Genomic DNA, 22,480 nt, shown 5'->3' with positions numbered 1-22,480 from the left:
GGGGGACATATTTGCTATTTTTGGTTCAGAAACTGGGTCCAGGTTGGGTGACATACAAAGCATTACTTTAGATTTTTCACTAAAAGAAATCAGACTGATCCAAGGTTGGAATAGCATTGTAAGGTTATCTTTCAACCTGTACAGACTTTTCGAAAAGTGTTGAAAGTTAGTTCAGCTGCCACCCAAAAATCAGGGAAATACCTCACTGATAAATCTCATGTTTCATAATGTTTTGAACTTGAAAGTAATGGAACCTAAATGCGTTTATGTCAGGTATATGAAAATGCAAATGCCGGAAAAATCTTCTAAATCAATGCAAATCTGGAAGAACCAGACATTTTTAAATGGAATATTCATGGAAACCTTGAGTACAAGTAAGAGTTGAATTTTACAAACCCTGCTTTAATAATGCATCCGATTCAAAAGAGTCGCAATCCGCAAACACACCTGGGAGTCTTTGTTTGGACCGACTCAGTCTGCATCTATAATCCGTCATCACAGTGGCCGTAGTGTGCATGTAACTGTGAAGCCTCAGTTTTTCATTTGGCTTTTCATTGTCTTCATTGCCGTCAGTAGGGGGAGCTCTGAGCCGTTTAGATTGTTTAAGATTGTCACAAAGTTTCTTTGCGTACCAACAAATATGAGGAATATACGGGAGCCACGACTCACAGCAAACCTATGTGATACTTTGATATCACATAGGGGATCTGGAGTTTTGTTACTTTTGATCTTACATTTCATTTAGATGAATCCCTTCATTTTGTCAGCAGCCATCAATCTTAAACAGTGTAGGCCTGATGCCTCCCAATGCATGTTTGTGGCCTTTTCAGCGAGCCTGATAACGTCTTTAAGAAGGAATGCAGAGGAGCAGAAATGACAGGGGCAGGCATATTCTGATGGGAGTTACTGGGCCAACTGGGAATACTGGAACCAAAGAGGTTGGAATGACAAAGGATCAGACACTGGGAGGAGCAGGGGAAAAAAAATCTGATTGACCTTGCTGGTTAATCCGCTTGCCACAGTGTTTCTGTGAGTGTTTTACCACCATTTACCAGCGCATGGCCTGTAAGCCATGCTGTGTTAAAGACGACCAGACTCGGAGACAGACGGACAGGATGGTCTCCAGGATCGCGGAGTGCCTCCATCTTAGGTAAGCTGGTCTAAGACAAGCTGTTCGTTTGTGTTTCAAGGCTTCTGTGTACAAACCAGTGTGTGAACATTGCAAGTCTGGCTTAATGACTGGATCTGACCCATATGTTGTTTCTCATACTTTTTTTTTTTTGTAGTCAGTAATGTTCTCAAGGATTAAAATTATTTAATTCGTAATCCACAAAATCTTGTTTCTTAGTACAAAAAATAATCATACCCAATTGAGTTTTACAGTGCACTGTTTGCTTTTGCTGCTCTCTATGTTGTTTTTCTATTATTTTGTAGAAATTGCAGGACTGGTTGTAGTTGGTGGTAGAGCGGTCAGCAAAAATGGTTTTAAACACGTTTGTGCTCATGTTGTACAGAGTCACACCACCGAGTTTGTTTCTAGTTGTAGATGGAGGCTGGACTTCATAGACTGTTTCATTTAACTGGACTGATAAAACAATTGTGCAAAAATAAAAATCTATTTTTTGCTTAATAAATAAAATAAATTGTTGTTGATGAAGATGTTAGGAAATTACACAAAGTATTCAAAGCTGGAATGCCAACAGGGCTAGTGTTTCATTTAGGGTGATATGGCTCTCTGCCCAGGGTGCCATTTTGTTAGGGGAAGTAGACAATTCAAACAGGCCATCTTTTTCATAAGTTACATTTTGGTTGTTACGGTGTAAACGATGTAAGAAAGTCTGGCCACAAACCACTAGAAACTATGATGCTAAAGTTTGTAGCTAAGCTGTAACTTTTTATCATATAAGGTGAAGAGATATTTCACTCTTTTTAAGAAATCCATATTACATTTGATAATATGTAGTTTAAAATAAGAAAGACTAAGACATATGACTGATCTCTACTAAAGAGAAATTATTTAAAACAGTTTCAGATCAATAAAACTTTTTTATTCTGATTGTCAATACTCAACAATAAACTTGTTCAATGTCTTCTTGGCACTGGGTCCATCTTAGATTGAGACGAGGATCCAAACTAGACTATACGGACAGGTCACTCAATGACCTTGCATGAACAATGGATTATGGGAATTATGTATGCATCTTCTCTTGTGTTTCTGTGTGAGCATTTGAAAGTCCCAGCAGGTTCTGCGATGTGGCATATTGAGACATTTAGCGGGCTAGTCATTGAATTATTCTAATATATCTTGGGTATGCCAATACAAGTGTAAAAATTTTAAATTGAAGAGGAAAAAAATGTAATGCATGCCTATTTGCACAGTTAAATCCAGGTATATTCATAACCCTGGCAGATTTGAAATAATTCTAATTAAAATTAAATTGATAAATACATTATTTCCAGTGAAACATCATTTATTGGCTGAAAGAAGCTTACATCTGCCAGGGGTACGAATAATTTTGGGGTTCACTGCATACGTGCCTCTTGGATGCGGACTTCTCCCAGCAGGAAATAGTCAGTACTCTCTTGCACCAGGAGGGGGCGGTGTTGTCTCTGGAAAGTTGACCTACTGATTCGGCCAATCCCTGATCTGCGGTCAGAGTGTAATCCAGCCCCAGTCCTGCTCCTCCGCTCCGGGAGAGGACACACCAGAGGAAACGAAACGAGGGTCCGGACGGAGCGGAGTTTTGAGTCCGCATGAGTCGGTAACAGAGAAGTCCAGCAATGGAAAGCCTCCACAGATAGGACCTTAAACACACTCAGAAGCGGAGGCGGAGCTCATCTATAGATTATAGATCGGATGTCAGCCGTGTGTGAGACAGACTGAAGAAGAAGAAGGGGAGAAACATGAGTCGGCACCCGTCTCAGGGAGTGGTTTTAACGGGTTACCACAGCAACGCCGAGCTGCTACCGCAAACGGGACTGTGTGGTGGTTCCACTTCCAGCTGTCTGCCGGTACCGAACCGGGAGCCCGACTTGATCAGGTGGGAAATGTGACCTGGTATTGTCACTTTAATTCATTTCTTCAGTGGGGAGCTGAAGCTACGTGTGCCTGTGTGTTTACGAGCAAGTGGGCAAAGGTCAGAGAGATGGCGCACTTTTTCCTCACTTTGCAGCCTTTGAGTGGCGTGGATGTGCTGACATTGCAGGAAAGTTAAAACTTCTCGGCATGCGAAGTGGATTCTGCAGAAAGCAGCCAGAGCAGTGTGCAAACTCGCTAAGCTGCACCACAGGCGGGCACTTTTTATTGTAGCTCCTCGGACCACGCAGCTCCACCCTTGGGCTTGGGTTTATGTTTTTCCTTTACCTCATTTCTAATCAGCAGGTTCATCTTGACTTTGTTACACTGTGCTAGATTATACAATGGTGGCTAATTGAGAGCTTCCACACACACCTGCAGGTATAAGGTTAATTATTAGATTTATATTGTTCCTTAAGTCCATTGCCATGTACATTTTCTATTTAATTAATGTGTAGTTTGACATGTTAATAGACTCATTCTTTATGGATGATTTGAGCGGTATGATTATTTATTTCTGTCTTTGTGTAGAAAAAAAAACAATAAATGAAAACCAATATTGGCTGAAGGAAACGTTGATGCCCTCATATTAAATGAAAACAGTGTAAACCAGCATTTGTATAGTGACTAGAAATTTTAAGACTTTCATGAAAATCATTTAAACAAAAAAACATTCCTTGTCATTTATCTAATTGTGGGACTTCCTTCAGCCATGACTTATTTCAGAACAGTGCAAATGATATATTTTGTTTATTTCCACATTTACTCCATGTTTTATTTATTAAGCCAACACAAAGTAGTGCATAATCGTGAAACAGTAGGCTGACTTTTGCATTTATGTTAAGACCTCATAGATCATCTATGAAAACAAAGTATGGCACTAAGCTGGTCGCTGCTTTTTATGGAGTGATAAAAGTGTCAAGAAGTTCCATTTAAAGTTTATTGGGTGCCTTCTAGAGAAAAAGGCATAGGCTACATGATGAAAGTTTGTCTTATACAACAAAGTTTGAACTTTCTAGCGAAACTGTGGCTGAAAACTACACATCATCTTGACCACATGTTAACATCATGCTGTGGGGTGTTTTTCCTTCAGCACAGACAAGAACCAGAAGAGTTTTGATAGGAAGACATATGGATGAAGCTAAATATGGGGTAATCCTGGAGGACAACCTACTAGAACCAGAGTTACAATGGCATTCGTTAGACCGAAGCATTTGTGTTGGAACGTCCCAGTCAAAGTTCTCACTTCATTCCTTTGAAAATCCACAGCGAGCCTTTTTTGTGAAGAATTTAAAGGGAGATAAAAAAAACTTTGCCACAGTTCCAAAACAGGATGCTTGAAATAGAGAGAATATTGCACTGCTAAGAGGAAAGAGATGACTAAGCATACTGACTATACTAAATATTTCATCACCCAAAAAGGAAGGAAAGAGTGCTGAAGTGTCTTCCTTCATAGCTGGCTGGAATATTTCTCTTCCTATTTATTCTGTGGACCTTTTCTGTTGATTTAACTAATTCATTGTGGCCCTCTTGAAATAAAAACGTTGCCCGTACATTTAAACTCCTCTTTACCCTCTATTAAATTAATTTAAAAAAAAATCACAAACTTTCAGTTCAGACTTGCTGATTCAAAATTGTGAATCAATTATTCTTGCGTTGAGCGACGACCTTAATTTTAGGACGTTGCTCAAATAGTCGCATTCAATTTGAGTTCTACTTTTTTTTTACGATATCCTCATCTGTTCGCCCACGTGCAAAATGTGAAGATGGCGCATCAGCAGAACAATCTGTGATGCGGTAAAGATTAGAAAACCACTACCCTTTTGGTTTATATTGATGCATCAACCACTGTGAGTGTGCGGTAGATAAAATGGAGATGCGTGCGTTCCAGATGGCTTGCTTGCCTCGCTAAAAAGAAAAGCGTCACGTTACAGACTTCCTTTGTCTCACCTCGGTCAGCAGAGTGTGTGAGTCCTGTCTAGGCTGACCTGTGGGAGGCTAAGTTTGGAGGCCATTGTTCCCCTCAGGTCAGGAAACGTAAAACAAACAGACCGTAAGCTTCTGGCCTCGCACCAGCTAGACATCCTACCTACGGAGCCTTGGGTTACGCGTCTGCTCGGAGTCTTGCACGGTGTTGTCTTTGTCCTTTTAAAAGGAAGGAAGTGTGGAAATTGGGCAGAGAGGTTTTGTTTTTCAGAAAACTGAAAAACAAAACCTCCAGAGTTTCCAAAGTCTATTTGTCTGATTTAAAAGAGCTAACTTAAGCTCAATCACTTGTATTAAGTCAGACGCATAAAATAGAGTCAAGTAAGTTGATCAAGAATGGTAAACCGTCGGGGACGGTGGGAGTTTTCCGTCACACAAGGATGAATTGTGTGTTTCAGATTCATCCGATCTGAGGGGCAGATTGTATATCGAGGCATTTGGTCACCGTTGAGGCCAGTAGCTGTGACGGCGGGGGGGGTGGGGAATGGACAGAGACATTCTCTGTCTTCAAATGTGCCAGCTGACATCTGTTGATCTGAATGCACATGCTAAGTGTTGAGGCCATTGTGGAAGGGGACAAGCAGTACTTAATCCCCTTCATAAATTTTCTAAACTCTCCCATTCTTTGCAAGTAAACTGTAGCTGTACAATCACATTTTTATTCACGAGGACTATTTGAGAAGCCCCAGACCCTGTGTCCACTGAAATGGACATAGGATGTTTCGTAACCAAAAAAAAGCAAATTACTTTATCATTTAAATAATGCTTGACACTGATTGGTTGCCAATTAACCAATGACAATGAAGAATCATTTTAACTTTGTATCAGAACACATTCAACAAGGCATAACTCTGAAACTACTGATGGCGAGGAGTAAGAAGCTATCAATCAACAATCTGAATTTAGGTGTATAACAGCCTAAGGGGTTAAATGGGTTGGGGTTACTTTGCAAGTTTTAAATCTACCCAGACTCTCCAAGGTGTTGAATTTAATTTAGTTTTGCCATAAATTTATTCACTCTGTTGCTTTTTTTTATCATTTGGATTTTCCATTGGTTGGTATCAATTCCAGGTCCTAGTTCTGGTTAAGACGTCAGGGTTTGATTATATTGTGAAGTAAAACTGACTTATTGTTGGTTGTTTAGGGAAATGAAATCAAAACTGACTTTTTATGTTGTTTGTTTGGAAGAGTGTGGGTTTTATTTATTGAACTTTGGCTTGAAAGGAAACATTTGAATACTCAACTAAGTTAGATTTTAACTTTATCAAGTCACTAAGTATGTTAATGATTAAACTTAAGAAAAAAACTTGAATTATTTTTATGTTTACTTATTTGAATAATAATGATCCTGAAAAGTCTCAGATTTGATGTCCTGGAAATTGCAGGTTTCTTGTTATTTCTCACAATGTTGGCTAATGCAGTGTTATTTTAAACTCTATGCTAGCAGTTAGCAGCGTTAGCATTAATACCTTAATTCCCTTGAGAATGCAGACCCTTTCCTTAATTCAGATTTGAAATAGATGGCCAAATTTTAGGGTTAGGGTAGGGCTCAGCTTGTACAGAAACTGGAAGTTCATAAACAGACCAACTTGAATAAGTTCGGCCTTCCTGTTAGCTACTGTTTAAAAATAGTACCCTGAATGAACATCTGTAAATTCACCAACAAGATTCTCAGGGCATTTGTAGAGGCTCATAGCATCACAGGCTGTACCTAACAGTAGACATGATGTGTCTTTTCACAGGCTAGATCTTCTTAATAATTTTTGCTTCCAAAAATTAAATCTTCGTGACGTCTGATCAAATCACATGGTCACAGCTACCTTGTAAACTGCTTATAATGGTTTTTATAGAGACATGGTATAATTTTTGTCTTTGGTATGGTTAAGCCCAATATTATTCACACCCCTTGCAGATTTAGGTTTCGACTTGATTGTGAAAGAAAGTCTGTGGAAGGAGTTAAAGATTAAGGCGGTGGCAACACCAGACGATCTCTTTGTTCATCTCAAGTGTTGAGTCAAAACTTTTAATGTTTTTCTCGCAGTGAGATAAAAATCAATGTAGCAAACTTAATCTACATTGTCGGTATAAGCGTCGAAGAAAACTGAAAAATAGTGGTCAGTAACAGAAAAGCCAGGTGGAAAAACATCTTCACCCAAGAACTCACACAAACTGATAATTGGCATTGAACAGTCTGGGCGAGGCGTTTCCTCAGATCCCAACTTATGTTCATCTCACCAGTGTTGAAATTATTGTTTGCTAGATGAAAGGGTTTCCTCTCACACACCCAGACACAGCGACTTGCTTACACCCTCCATCTAGCTGATGAAAGGCGTGTGGATGGAGAAGGTGCAAAGTTTAGAGCAACTGCACATCCAGCTGCGGCTCCGTTGTCCTTTTTAGGTCATCTCTTCTTGGAAGTGTCGAACTGTAAACATTATGAGGTCACAATAAACCTTTAAGCTTATAAAAATTTAGCCCAGTGTATCGGTAACCTAATTTCTAAAATGAAGACTTGCATGCACTCTAGCTTTCATTTTCTCATAGATTGCCAAGTTACAATCATTAAACCTGCGAAACTCTTGTGTTTAACACAGTTTAAATTCTTATTTTTTATCCAACAGGGGGAAACTTAAACAGTCATTGAGGTAGGAAAGTCTTGGCCAATCAGAATGCTTGGATGGTCTGTATCGAATTGGATGTTTTGCTTGTTTTTTTGTTTTTTTTTGTCAGCCTTGGGTTTGTTTTTGACTAACCATGCTCGTACCTCTGTTATTATCTTATTTAGGAGAGGTCCATCGCCCCATGTCTATCATTTTTAATATAAAACAAGGTTAAAAATATTTCTCCCATCAGATCAATACACATATTGTTAAATCTCAAACTTTTTATTATGCTGTCCATGTTGCAATGCACAGACGCCACAAAAACCCTGACAAAATTTCCTGACATTTGTGAAATGTACCTCCAACAGGTGTGACTAGGTGACGGGTGGTATGATCATCTCTTATCCTCAACATATCGTCACAGTCTTTTACGCTGAAAGCTAACAAAAACATTTAAAATGATGCATAATCTTTGGCTTTTAAACTGAAGAGCAAGATAATGTCCTCTCCTGCTAAAATAAAATGACTTCCTTACGGATTGTACTTTTCTGGTGCTTCGTCTTCTGACTCTGCATATTCTGTCGCGTGGAAATGCTTCAGATGGTGGAAGAGATTTGGTGCGTTCCCGCCTCTCGCTGGCACGACTCTCCGGCACATTTTGAAGCACGCTGAAGCCTGACGTTGATCAGATCTTTGATAGCCGACCCACTTCCATGCAATCAAACGAATCCTTCCTATCTTATCAGCTGTTTCGTCGGCTGACTCTTCGCTTGTGGAAGCTTGTTCAAACACATTTGTATTACAGTCATGGACACTTTGTCAATGACTGTAATGAAATCTACTATCATCTCATTTGATTTGCAGTAGCGTCACTTAGTTCAGATAAAGACAAACTATAGGATTGAAATAACTGCCTGTTCATAGCATAATATTTTTTTTATTTAATTCCAAGAAGGTTTATTGTTTTGTTTTGCAATCTACTCCCTTCTTTGCAGCTTGTAAAAAAACAAAAAACCTGCTATACTCTTTCTATCTAAATAGATAGATAGAAAGAGATAGAAAGTAGTTTTTTTCCACTACTGTTCCTTATTTTTGGAACATTATTTCTATTTATCACATTCTGACTCGAGCTACAGTTGATACACTTGAAGATCGGTTGCACAATAAAACGCATGCTTTAATGCAGTCCGGGAAGAGGCAGCGTTAGTGAATCATTCCTGCTCATTATTTCCTTTTGTGCCATCCAATGAAACGTTGTGACTTCCTTGGGACTTGTCTAAATCTCTGCCAGTAAGAGTTTTTAATCCCGGCTCGTCAACGACAGAAAAGTTGTAGAAATCAAACTGCAGACTCCGAGGTGAACAGCCGAGGAGTCTCTTGATCCGTTAGCTTAGTTATTTTGTTCTTCTCTTTGGAAAGCTTGCACATGTGATGGCCAAATTAATGAATGAGAAACTAACATGGCTTGACGTGTCCGTTTGCGAGCCTGATTTATAATTTAAACAAAGTACCTTTAAAGCTTGGTGAATGTAAACGATTAACTCGCGTCCGAGTGAGCTGGCGTGCGTCGATTAGATTTAAACCAAATATTCTGCAGTAAACCAGCAAAACTGGAACATTTTTGCAATTCCGCTCAAGTGAAAGCACTTCAGCTGGAGCCACACAGATCAGAGCGAGTTTACGTAATTAGGAGCGCAGAGGAGGACACGGCTCACATAAACTCAACTAAATCTCAGCGGGTGGATGGAGATAAGAAGAGGAGGAGGAGGAGAAAAGGAGAAATGTTTGAAATGAAGGAGCTGTGAACGGAAAGGAATGGAGATGATTCGGGGTTTAATCTGACAAGTGTCAAGAGTTTTATTGCAAGATAAACACAGAGTTTGGTGGAAGGTCTGCTGTGGTATGTGGCCTCGCTCTGTGAACTTTTTCAGATTAATGCTCTCTGCTGGTAATCCCAAGTTAATTAATACAGTACATCAAGTCACAGAGCTGTCCTTCTTACGCATTGCCTTGACAAACTTTTATAACTCCAACAAAATGTTTCTTTCCTACATAAAACCTCTTGTATGCAGCAGCATGGATGGGAGTTTACAGTCCGAAATATTTTTTCTTTTTTAAGAAGTGAAAATCTTGCCTGTGTTTTTCCTGTAACTTGCAGTAACCCGAGTCTCACCGATTCATCCAGTTTCTGTTGTTTACGTGTCCCGGGATTTTCCTTTTAACAACTCGGCTGACGAGCGTGGCTGTTCGTGATGGCGTGTTTGACTAGATGACTATATGCAAATAGATGGACACGACAGGTGAAAACCCGCGTCCGGCAGCTGTTGACGGAAATATGACGGAGGCCACGCAGAGCTGTGGGAAGCTGCATCATCTGCTCTGCAACAGCTGCAACTGCAGGGCATGAACAGGGAATATAACAACAAGACAAGTTACTAAAAAAATGTTGCTGCCATTGGTGACGAGATTATAGAACCAAGACAGAAAAGTATTTTTTTCAAACGTTTTAACGTTAGATTATTCTAAACACATACGTTTTACATACAAAAGATGTGTACAGTTCTGCAACACTGTCTTCTGTGTATCTTTTTTTGTCACACTTGTAACATTTTATGTCACACAAAGACAAATTAAGAACACACAAAAAGTAGTTTTCAAATTATGATTTCATTTCAGAGGGGGGAAAAAAAACTGACCCGATGTGAAAAGTTCATTTGCCTACACCTAATAACTGGCTGTTCTTCAACAGCTGTCATTACGTGAACCATTTGGGATGAATGACAGAGTGATGCATCACAGTGGAGGAATTTTACCCTCATGCTCTTTGCAGAATTATTTTTATATGGTTACATTCAGTGATTTTTTTTTTTTAGCATAAACAGTCTGGTTAAGGTAAAGCAGATTTAAGTTCACGCTTTGACGTGGCCTTTCCAAACTTGTTCTGCTTGTGCTTGAGGTCACAAACTAATGGCTGGCTATTTGTTTTTCCTACTAGATGCAAAACTGTATGGTTCCGTAAATTACAACAAGTCGTCCAGGTCCAACAAATCACCTGTAGACAACCACACAGCCACCTTCATGTTTTACTATCAGTACGATCCTTTTATCAAATGCTGAATTAGGATTATGATAGAAATAAAGAGGCACAAAATCCTCAAAAGTGGTCCATTTTGGTCTCGTCAGTCCATGGAGGTTTTTTACCAAAAGTTATTATAAGGGAATCTTTAACCTCCTGAGCCCTTGATGCACTTTCAGAGTCATTTTTGTGGACCAGCCACTCCACTGTTAAGGTTCACCACTCTGTACACGGACAGTGGTTCTCACTGTGGTTTGCCTTAGTGCCAATATATCAGAAATACCTTTTATAACGTCTTGCAGATGCCAGTGGCTTTGTTCTTGAGTTTCTCTGAAATGGGGCAGGAAGTGTTGCTTTTTGAGATCTTTTTCTTGATTTCTTAATATAGGCCTTGAAATAATCAGATATGAGTGTAGCTCATGAAATTTAACTCAACTTTCAACATAGGACGGTAACTCGTTTATAACTTACGGAAAGGGGAATTTTTGTTCCCGACAGGAGAACAGGTTGATTCAGATAGCTTTTTTTCTTTTTTTTTTCGCTGTTAATAAACTAAATCATAATTTAGAGATGGCTTTTTGGATTTACCTGGGCTATTTTTAACTTTTATTCAAATTATTTTGATCTGAAACATGCAAGTATAACATTGCTATTGTATTTGCATCCCTTTTTATTTTTAGCTGTGCAAACATCGTTGAGTTGTTTGCTAAATCTCGTGCTTGGGTGGTTTCACCTGGTAAGTGAAGTAACTCTGTTATTCTTAGCAGACCACTCTGTCTCATCTGTGTTAAGCAACATTAATTAATGTACTCCTCAGCAAGATTTATGTGTTTATCTATAGTGAAGCGAAGGTGGAGGGGCACAAGGTGTGCTATTTTTGCTCCCCGGCAGATGTTGCCGTCATTAGCAGCCTGGTTGAAAATTCAACATGTTTTGTTGTGTTTTTTTTTTTTTTTTTGTGTGTGTGTGCTTTCAACCTTTGGCAAACCCACCTCTGTTTGACACACACTCACAGATTTACTGCAAGTCCAAGAAGACATGGCTGAATGTCACGGCTCTGAGACAACACAACGCTTCTCGCCAAGGAATGCTTTTATGATCAGTGTGTGTCTTTTCATCGTGTCTGATAAACATGGTGCAAAGTACACGGCTACAAGTGAAACAAAAAACACTTTCCAGCTGGACTGTTTGCAAGGAGTTTAGCTATTTATATACGTATTATATATATATTTTTTCTCCTTTTCTGTTTGTGTCTCATCAACAGTCGCAAAACAGGCCACTACAGTCTTGAACATAACCAAAGCACACAACAACAACAACAAGATAGATATGGACCTTCGTTGGCCACCGGTGGCACAGGGACGAATAACACTGAATCAGGTTCTGCTACTCATCCCGGGTCTCAGCCTTCCTCCAGCCCTAAGCTGGCCTCCAGTCCGAGACACAGTCCCAACACCAAGCCCAGACCACAGCCCACATGCCAGCGCAGCTTCTCTCAGGTAAGAAGTGAAGGAATGTAATGGGATGGCTTGTTATTAGCCATTTAAACTTTTGTAGAATACAAACCAGTGCACGATACAGAGAAACTATTTTTGGTGAAGAATATATAGTTGAGCGAAGAAATCTGTAAATCGGTTGTTTAAAAAGTAAGTCGGTATGAGCACAAAGGAGGAGAATGCTTTTTAAATTGAACCTACATGTTGAGGCACATCTGTGACTAATTTAGTCTACGAAAGAGCGAGCAGTGACTTTGAACAGAAAACAGGAAGGCTGAATATATTACAACAAAGTTGTTCTGTTTTATCTGTTTCACCTCTCAATCTGCGTCTATTCTCGCTTATGCTGGATTTGGAAATGCCAATGCAATATCCCAAAGTCGGTTTCAGATATTTAAAACCGGAGATCACAAATTGGATTGATGCGTCTCTAATATTTAATCTATCGCAAGTCATATCACCACCAACATCTCTAATGCATTTTGTGTTTAAATGTTTCACAGTCCTATATCATGTACTTTGGGGTAGCTATGCCATGGTTCAGCTCATAAAGCTATGATTTCGCACTCCTGTTCAATAGGGGGCGACTGTGAGCTGTTTTGTCAACTGTGTGACCAACGAAGTGATTTCTCTTCTTGCTTTTGACACGTTTGTTTGTGTCTGTGTTCTCAATTGTGCAAATGTTTTTCAGCCTTTTTCTCAGTGGGTCTTCCAGAAGAAACCATACTTGCTTGCAATTTAACTTGCTCCGTTATTTGTTTCCTGTTTTTCTCAAAGCAACTTTTTGAATGGGAGTTTATTTTGGAAAGTTCATTAGTCAGCCATTTTTAAATACCCAAAGCGATAAATGGTTCTATTAAAAATGAACTTTTTGGCGTTATTATGAGTGTGATTAAATTTAGGGGGGGATTACGTAAAAAGATATTTTTGTTTTAGTGATGGGAACTCTGGCAGAAACTGCCTGAGGCTTGTTCTGACAGGCTGTGGTTGTTGTTTTTTTCCCCCTTTCTACCGTTAACTTGTTGTGTCAGGTCCTGGAGGGTTTTTCGTGTGTGAAAACATCAAGGAAGACAACCTCAGCCGAGGACGGAAACGAGAACGACGTCTCGAAGCAGTAAATGTTCACATCCCTGACTCTGAGTGTTTCCCGCAGGACTCCCTGGATGAGCTGGAGATGGACGACTACTGGAAGGAGATTGAGAACATCGAGAGTTCAGGGGGAGGACATGGGAGGGCGGGAGGAGAAGGAGAAACTCAAGAGGAGGAGCAGCAGAAAGCTCCTGAAGGTGGGATATTCTGTTTCTATTGACGGGATGCAAATAAAACTTTATTTTCCTATAAGTTCAGGAATATGCAGATATTTTTCTACTGGTAGTTGGGGCATGTGTGTGTAGTTTTAGTTTTTCTGTCATGATCTGAATATTAGAGATGCAACTTGGAAAAATGCCACCTTTACCTGCCTCCTGGAAACATGCTGGCAGTAAGCTTGTTTGACATTTTGTATTTCTTTTAGCGAAACTTTGTTGCCGAATCAGAACTTGCTGTCAAAACTGATGCATATGATGCATCAAAACGACTGTTGCTTTTTAGTTTTTTTTCAGTTTTTGTCCTTGAATTGGATAATTTTGTTTCATTGGAGACATTTACTGAAACATGCTTTAAAGCTGAGGGCTAAGTGAAAGTCAGCTGTGACGAATGCAGACTGTTTTCGTGCCATTGCTCATTAGGAATTCAATATTTGTCTCTTTCCTGTTATATTCAGCCTGCTAGTCCGTTGTTCTCGGGAAGCTTTTTCCTGTATGATTTCTTTGTTCACTTATCTTTGTTATTAATCTTTTCCATGTAATGTAATTAAACCGTTTTCTAAAAGAACAAACTTTCCCCATTTTAGTAGTTTTTATGTAAAGAATATTTTTATAGGTTGGAAAAAGAAGAGCAAGTATAGAAAATTATTCCTCTATTTTATAACCTTTCCCATTTTTTTTCCTTCCTTCTTCGTCCTTTTGGTCCGAAACCATTTCAAAATGACTTTTTCTCCTCTTTTAGAAGGAGAGCATGAGGAGGCGTGGCTTACAGAGGCGGGGCTAGTACGACTGGTTGACGATTCCTTGGCCGCCGACGACCATGTGAGCAGATAAACGACCCGTACAGATTCACAGATCGCTGAGAATCGGGACAATGCACGAGCAAATGTCTTCCTCTATTTTTGGTTCCTATCGGTTGACAGGAAGAAGACAGCGCCGTGTTCCTGTCCACCCTCACCAGAACGCAGGCCGCCGCTGTGCAGCTTCGCGTGTCGTCTTATCAGCAGACGCTGCTCCGGCGACGCAACCGCCAACACCTCCCTGATGTTCGGGATATATTCAGACCCCCTGAAAAGGTGATGAGATGAACCTCACATCAGCATGAAAAACATTCTAGAAACCTTAAAATAAAAAATTTGAAAAAGTCAACTTTTTTTTATTTTATGTAGTATGTTAAATTGTTCTTTTTGTAGACATTTTTCAGTTTTCAGATTTTTTTCTTTTGTTTTATTTTAGTTTTGTAATTTCGTTTACGTTGAAGATTTTCAAACAGAAAAAGTTGCATCCATTCGGCTCAAATATGCATGTACATTTTGCACAACTGGTGCAAAAGAGAAGCGGCAAAAACAAACAAGATGGATTAGCAGTTCTTGCCAACAACAGATGATATCATTCAGGACCTGCATGAGTTGCATTTAATTGACTTTTAGAATAAATAAAGCAATTTTGAATTGGTGTATGTAGCATGTTGCTCTGTGTTATATAACGTCTTGTGCTGCACTGTCTCACCGTTACAGAATGAAGAGCCTCCAAAACTGGAAGAGGGAAGTGACAAAGATGCAACTACTGCTGGTATGAGCAGCTCAATCCTTTTAGAATAAAACCCATTCAGGATTCTTCGGTATGGGTTTTATGAAACCAACCCCAAATAAATGTCTGAGTTGGAACTGAGGTTTAATCTTTGCATTAAAGGAACAAAATCCTTAGGATTCTGTTTAATATAGCCACGTATAACAGGAATTGAGTCAGGCAGTGTGAGAAGTCTGTGTTGAATTTTAGAGGAAGTGCCATCAATGACTGATGCATCAAAGAAAATGTTTCGGGAAGCTGATTGGACTCGGATCAAAATGCTGATTTACATTTGAAAAACAGGGCAGGAATACAGGTGAGCGTAGCATTTCTGTAAATAGTTGGAAGCTATGTGGCTCCTTGTAAATGTGGGTTAATTTTCTATCACAGTGGCTGAAAGTCAACAGACCCCTCTTACTTCCTTTTTGTTGTCTGTAATGACTAACACGCAGGGAGATAAAACGACACTTGAGCTTTTTTTTTTTCCCCCCCCTGCCTCGTGGTTTCAGATCATCAGGACGAAAACAGTCAAACCGAGCTACCTGCTGGGCATATTATTTTATTTCTCCCTACTTTTCTGCAGAAACCGAGATGGAACTGAATGTGGAAGTGGCGTTTTCAGAGCAGGCGCTCTCTTACCGGGACAATAATCAGAGGTTGAAGGTCAACAACAGCAGCCTTAACTCCTCTGATGACAAACTTCCAGTGAGTCATAAAATTGCACACAATGGCTGTGGCGTATCTACAGGTACACTTGTGCATTCAGCACGTCAGCGTTTGTTTAAAAGCGTGAACTTTGAATGTATACATACCACATTAAGAGCCCACGTAAATTGATCATATTTTCTTATTCAATAGTTGTTAATCATCAACAGTAATTATGTAATTATGTTGTTTTTTGTTTTATTTTTATAGATGACGTTAGAATAAATAAAAACATATCTCTGCTTTGTTATGTCATGTTGATTACAAGAGCAAGGTTGTCTGTGTTATTCCGAGCCCTCACTGACTGTAGTGACATCTGGTGGTTGATGTTTGTATTGCAGTTAAACTCATTCATAAAGACAATGTTGTTGAGACTTTGTACCTGGTTTAAATGCAGGCAGAATTATTATTATTTTTTTAGATTTTTCTTTCAGCTACTGAAAACTCTGTGCCCTAATCTTATTGCTTTTGTTTTGGTTCAGAACTTTAAGCTCCTTCGGGATAAAACGGGTCAGACCAGAGTGGGAGATCTTTCTCCTTTGGATATGAAAAAGGTAAAAACCCTGTAACAGGGTGATCTATGGACACACAATTAAAGATCAGGGTTTTTTTTTTAGATGGCAGACTGATATATTTTTGTGTATATGTTGTTTTTTTTTAACACGATCTTTCAGGTGCGCAGACTTGTTCTGGTAGAGATGACTGCTCTGTTTGACACCGCTGGGATAGATGTCAAGGCCAATAAACCCGGCAGAGTGAAAAGCAAAGGTATTTTTGCCCAAGAAGAAACAAAAACAACAAAAAAAGCACAGTGTGTTCCCGGAAATTTCTCATTTCTCAACAGCAAACTTTTGTATATTTCATTAGGATTTTATGTGCGAGACCAACATAGTGTGGCGTGTAATTGTAAAGCGGACAGAAAACGGTACACATCGTTGTTTAGGAAAAAAAAAGGTCTTTGTATTTTACCTAATGAGTCGATCAGTACTTTGTAGAACTCCTTTTACTATTGCTATTCTTGCTGTGCTAAATAGCTAGTGTCAAACCCCATTAAATCATATAGGTTTTTGCAATTCTAACATGAGAAAATATGGAGTTTCAAGGGTTGTGAAAACTTTTGTAAGGCCCTGTAGCGTGTATAAATGTGTTTAAACACATTTTGTTCACTCTCTCTGTGTGTGTGTGTGTGTGTGTGTGTGTGTGTGTGTGTGTGTGTGTGTGTGTGTGTGTGTGTGTGTGTGTGTGTGTGTGTAGAAAGTGGCCTTTTTGGTGTTCCTCTGATAACTCTTTTGGATCAAGACCACCGGCGGGTTCCTGGGACCAAAGTGCCACTTATTCTGCAGAGGGTGAGCATCCAGTCATTCATTCATTCATTCATTCATTCATTCATTCATTCACTTAGAGCCATTCAAAGGTTTCGATATGGACGAAGGAAAATGTTAATTACTCTCATTTTCAATGTAAAATTTTAAATCTTTTTAATTTCTCTTTAGGATTAATAAGTTATTTTTGAGCTGAATTGAATTGAAACCACAATACAATTGCACTCTAATGTGTATTGTAGCTTTCATTGCTTGATATAAAACTTTTTTTTATTTTATTTTACTTCTTTACTCTTGTGGGTGTTCTGTAATGTCATTCGTCTACTTTCAGCTCATTAGGCATGTAGAGGAGGAAGGGTTAGACACTGAAGGTTTGCTACGTATCCCTGGAGCAGCCACTAGAGTCAAGGTATTTGACGCTGCATGGACGCTGTATAGATTTCTAGATTAGTTTACACTAGATTTCAGCCTAATTCACATCGCCTGCTGGTGTGTCTTCAGTCACTGTGCCAGGAGCTCGAGTCGTCTTTCTACGACAGGACGTTTCAGTGGAACCAGGTGAAGCAGCACGACGCGGCGAGCCTGTTGAAGCTGTTCATCAGGGAGCTGCCCCATCCGCTGCTCACTGTGGAGTACCTCAATGCTTTTATTGCAGTCAACAGTATGTATCAGGCCTGTTTTTGCCATTTATGTGATACAGTGTGAGGTCTGACCGTGCTGTTGTGCTTTGTGTTGTGAAAGAGCTTCCCACAAAGAAGCAACAGCTTCAGGCCTTGAACCTGCTGGTGCTTTTGTTGCCTGAGGCCAATCGGGATACTTTGAAGGTAAGTTTATTTGTGTAGCACTTTATATGCACAAGGGAACTCAAATCACTTTACAGAAAAAACTGAGATAAAGAGATTTGCATCGATAACCTGAAATATGGTATGCAGTACCATGCAAAAGTACAAGCAACATTTATAATGGGGGGCAGGGGGAAAGCATTTTTAAAACAAACAAGTAATTAAGGGATTCTACCGTAGATTCCAGAACACATAAAAACAACTCTTTATTCTGAAAATTACTGTTAAATTGACTGATTTGGTAATAATTTAGTAAGAGAGCCTTGAGGAACATCTAGATGTGATTTTTCATTCTAATATATATAATTACCAGATGACACAAGGTATTCCCATTCTGTAGTATTTGCAATTTACAATATTTCAAATGCCATACAGCTAATTAATCTTGATAAACCTCCTGTACCTCCAGGATTATGTCTCCTGGAGGTACAGGAGACATAATCAGCCTATCAGAGGTGAAGGTTTATACTCCATGTCTTAGTCTATGAAGCTAGTCACACACTCCCCTTTAAATTCACATCACATATGCGTCTTTCTTCAACAAAAGGACTTTTTTTTTTTTAAAGTAAATTTCCTTTTGCAGGCACTGGTGGAATTTTTCCAGCGTGTCATCAATCATCAGGCCAAAAACAAGATGACTCTGAACAACGTCTCTGTTGTCATGGCACCCAACATCTTCATGTTCAAAGGCTTTCGATCCAAAGTGACGGAGCAGCAGGAGTTCTCCATGGCAACCAGCACAGCCAACATTGTCCGGCTGCTCATCAGATACCAAAATCTCCTTTGGACGGTAACTGAAGATGTTGAACATGACTCTAATCAGCATTGGAGGTTAATGTGTCCTGATTACTCTGAAAAACAGCATCTTCTAAAAGACAATTTCATCTCTCTATTACCATCTACTTCAGATCCCGAAGTTCATTTTGACTCAGGTCAGGCAACAGAATATGGAAAGCCAGCGAAAACTGTACAAGGACAGAGCTGTACGGAAGCTGCTGAAGAAGATAACCACCGACAGACCACTTGATAAAGCTATCCCAGAGGTAGGAGAGGATTTCTAGAATAAGCTTTTATCAAAATCCAGTAATTATTAAGTAATTATCAAATAATTAACTCATAAAAGTGGTCACCTTGTGTAATTGTCATTTTTGAAAGTTGTTTCTAAGTTGAAACGGAACAAATTTGTTATTTTGAAAGCAGAAAGTGGAACATTTTGATGATAAATTTTAAGAATGGGTTATAACCCTGGCAACAAACACACAAAAAAAATGTGTGGTCATTATGGTAAGCGAGATAAAAATTATAGTAAATTAATAATGCTGGAATATTAAAAGTTTTATGGGGCTCACACACAATACAGCTAAGTTCAAAATTAGAATCTGACAGTTGATACCTGCTGGTACCTTCCGCAGGTCCAATACTTAGTCTAATGAGGAACAGTGACATCTAGTGGTGATGTTGTAGAATTTCTCTGAAGCTTTGAGGCAAAGTTTCAAATTGTCAATCATTTCCAGAGCACTGCAGGCCTTTGCTCCACCCTTTTCAGCCAAGCAGTTAACGCATCTGATTCGCAGTCTTGTTTTTATCTCCACTATGATATGATATCTGACTGGCAGAGAGTAAATGCACAGCTTACGCTTCGTCTTTTCGTGCAATACTGAGAAGTGGCTGGCCTTTAAACAGATTTGTAACAGTAACATCTGTTTGGAGAGAGTAACAGTTTATTAAACGGAGACGTAATTTATTTCTAAGCTCTCATTTAGGAGACAGATGTCTTGGATTATAACCTTGAATTTTTGTGTGAAGTCAAATTTATGGTTTTGAACCCCTAGCTCCCCACATCTCTGTTTTTCTCCAGGAGAATACTCAGGGATTTATTCGAGTTCAAGCACCACAGTTCAGTAAAATATCCATGGCGATTCAACTTACAGAAGATTTGCAAGCTTCTGATGTACTAACTCGCTTCCTAAGCCAAGACAGGTAACGTCTACACCTACACTCAATTCGCTTTGCTCCAATAAAATGTAGACTACTAGCCTGTAACTGGTTTTTTCACCTCTGTCTCCAGCTCAGTGTCAGTGAAAAAAGAAGATTTGTGTCTCTATGAGATTGGTGGAAACATCAGTAAGTTCAACTCCCAGCGCTATATAACTGAGCTGTTTAAGTTTTCATTCACTTATCTTTTATGCATGAAAGTTACAGTGACTGCAGCTCCTGATAATCCATCTGTTAATTATTTCTCTCTGTCTGCCTTTCCTCTAAAGAGGAGAGATGCTTAGACGAGGAAACGTACATGAAAGATCTTTCCCAGCTGAATCCTGCAGCAGAGTGGGTCATCAAAGCAGTACAGCGATGAATTCTGGCCCGCGACGTCGTCCTGCGGGTTCCTGGCCTACTTTAAATTTCCCCACTGAGACAACGCTGCAGCTGGTTCTCTGGAGTTTCTGAGGAATCCGGATGCAGTGGGGGGGAAATTCTTCATCTGTAGCGAAGCACTATTTGATTCTGGAACCCATAAGAGAACGCAGGCGGTTCAGTTGCAGTTTATCGTGTGGGGAAACATTTTACAGAAAAACCTATTTTTTTTAAAGTTCTTTGCAATGTAATGATTCCCAGGGAGATTTTTTTTTTTATAAAGAATCGTCTACATTTTTACCAGAGCTGCCTTTCCGAAGCTACAATGTATTTTACTGCAACTTGAAGTGATAAACCAGCAAAAAAGTTGTGCATGATTGTGAAGTGGAAAGAAAATCAAACATGTCATCTTGATTAAAAATATATTTAAAAAAATTAAAAGTCGAATTGTACAGCTATATTTATTTCAGTTTGCACTCGTGCCATACTTTTTCTGTTTCGGGAAGGGAGTTGGAACCATTGCGAGATGCTGAAAATTGGGGATAATGTTTTACAATTGTTCTTCCCCACAACGTTGTACCTGACCTGTCTGTCGTGTCCCTTGGTCTGCAAAATGCCGTTTGCTCCATAATGTTTCACAGAACAGATGGTTACTCTGTTCTGTGAAACAACAGAGTAACCATCTAGTAAAGTCCCCCTTAGTAAAGGGGACTAAATATAACTGCACTGTGTCATTCGCAAAACATGGATCCGTTTTCAATCGCTTCACAATAACATTTCACTTTGTGTTGGTCTATCACGTGAGATTCTTGTAAAGTACATTCAGGTTTGTGGTTGTAATGTTATTAAAGCATAAATAACTTTAAGGGTGTGTATACTGTAGCAAGGGCACTAAACAGAAACCACTTTTTGGAAAGACTTTTCCACTGGTGGAGAAATTCTTCCTATTTCCATACTGTGATTTATTGGTTGGCTTTAACATTTTTTTTTTTTTTGCTTTAATTAGATGTAAAACATGGTGCCGTGCAATAATGTGATAATTAGTCGATTCCACATCCATCAGATAAATTATTTTAGGCTTTTGTTTAAGTAGAGAATATTGTACTTATTTTTCTTTACCCATTTTAGTAAAGTTCATGACCACTTTATTGAATCTTGTATGATAGCATTTGTCCAGGAAGATTTCTAAAGGGAATTACGTATTTTAGGAGGTCTAACCTTAGCAAGGTGAAAAAGCTCCACTTCTTTTTTTTTTTTTTTTTTTTTTTTTTTAGGTATTCTTAAAATGATCAAAAGGATTCAATATCATGTCTTAGATTTTCAAAGGCATGCAGTGAAGACATATGAGTAAAGTTGTGTACGAAGAAACCTTTTTTAATCTGAGTGTCTCAACGTGTGAATATGATTCAATCAACAAAACTGCACAGATATTGGGAAACAACCTTTTTGTTATTATTTTTTAAGTGGGCTTAAGCAGCGATACATTTGCACATAATTGATTTTGAGCCTTTGTGCCTTACCACTAATGTCAGGTTCTGTGTACTTGCAAGCCTTTTTATCTGGGAAAAGAAAATATACATTTTATCTTTTTTTTGCACATATTGTGCTTTTAGTAGCAGCTTTATCTAATGGTTTCTAACATTGTCATATAATATCTGTAATATCTGCACTGCAATGTCTAACTTCCCAAATGGTTCTCTTCTACAAAATCACGGAGAGTTAACAAAAATGTGATGACCTTTTTCGATTTGTCTGTAAAGTTTACACTGTCACTTTCTGTAATGTATGATGTTTTGGTGATTTGTTTCCTAAAAACGTATTCGCTTGCCTTTTAAATTACCACCATGACTGCCTGTAAATAAACTTGAAGTAATTCAATACCACAGCTTCTTCTATGATTATTTATTTGCTCTCGCATTTTCAAAGTTCAATAAGTATTAAGATTTGATCAAGGCAACTTTAGGAACTCTGTTTCAGATCTTCATCAAGAAGTGGTTATTTATTAATTTGTTTTATTTAATTCAAAACTGGGGTCGGAAATAAAAAAAAATCTATTTTGGTCGTTTCATGTAAATAAAACATGACATAAATTGGATTCTCTCCCAATGGCAGCTGGAAATTCAAGTTTATTTTTAAAAATGGTACA

The 22,480-nt window shown here is 38.9% G+C and overlaps 1 protein-coding gene across 1 annotated transcript; it reads left to right on the top strand.

Moving 5' to 3' along the window:
• Positions 1-2,669: 2,669 nt before the first annotated feature.
• On the top strand, positions 2,670-22,212 carry arhgap18 (Rho GTPase activating protein 18). Its single transcript, XM_014996118.2, has 18 exons — positions 2,670-3,041; positions 12,006-12,240; positions 13,391-13,523; positions 14,284-14,363; positions 14,465-14,617; positions 15,059-15,113; positions 15,694-15,815; positions 16,298-16,369; positions 16,490-16,583; positions 17,070-17,161; positions 17,469-17,546; positions 17,639-17,798; positions 17,879-17,961; positions 18,563-18,769; positions 18,888-19,022; positions 19,838-19,959; positions 20,048-20,103; positions 20,244-22,212. Exons 1-18 carry the CDS (start codon positions 2,905-2,907, stop codon positions 20,333-20,335), a joined length of 2,106 nt encoding a protein of 701 aa, XP_014851604.2. The 5' UTR covers positions 2,670-2,904; the 3' UTR covers positions 20,336-22,212.
• The last annotated feature ends 268 nt before the right edge of the window (positions 22,213-22,480 follow it).

The sequence above is a fragment of the Poecilia mexicana genome, unplaced genomic scaffold, assembly GCF_051168715.1.
Source record: "Poecilia mexicana isolate PSO_F unplaced genomic scaffold, ASM5116871v1 scaffold_21, whole genome shotgun sequence".
Classification (NCBI taxonomy): domain Eukaryota; kingdom Metazoa; phylum Chordata; class Actinopteri; order Cyprinodontiformes; family Poeciliidae; genus Poecilia; species Poecilia mexicana.
This window is presented reverse-complemented; position numbering and strand designations above follow the sequence as displayed.

What these genes read in the sequence shown, in the direction of transcription:
- arhgap18 (XM_014996118.2), top strand. Translation starts at nt 2,905, where the DNA reads ATGAGTCGGCACCCGTCTCAGGGAGTGGTTTTAACGGGTTACCACAGC. An exon ending in CGGGAGCCCGACTTGATCAG is followed by an intron (nt 3,042 to 12,005) that starts GTGGGAAATGTG and finishes TCTCATCAACAG; the next exon opens with TCGCAAAACAGGCCACTACA. An exon ending in CCTCTGATGACAAACTTCCA is followed by an intron (nt 15,816 to 16,297) that starts GTGAGTCATAAA and finishes GTTTTGGTTCAG; the next exon opens with AACTTTAAGCTCCTTCGGGA.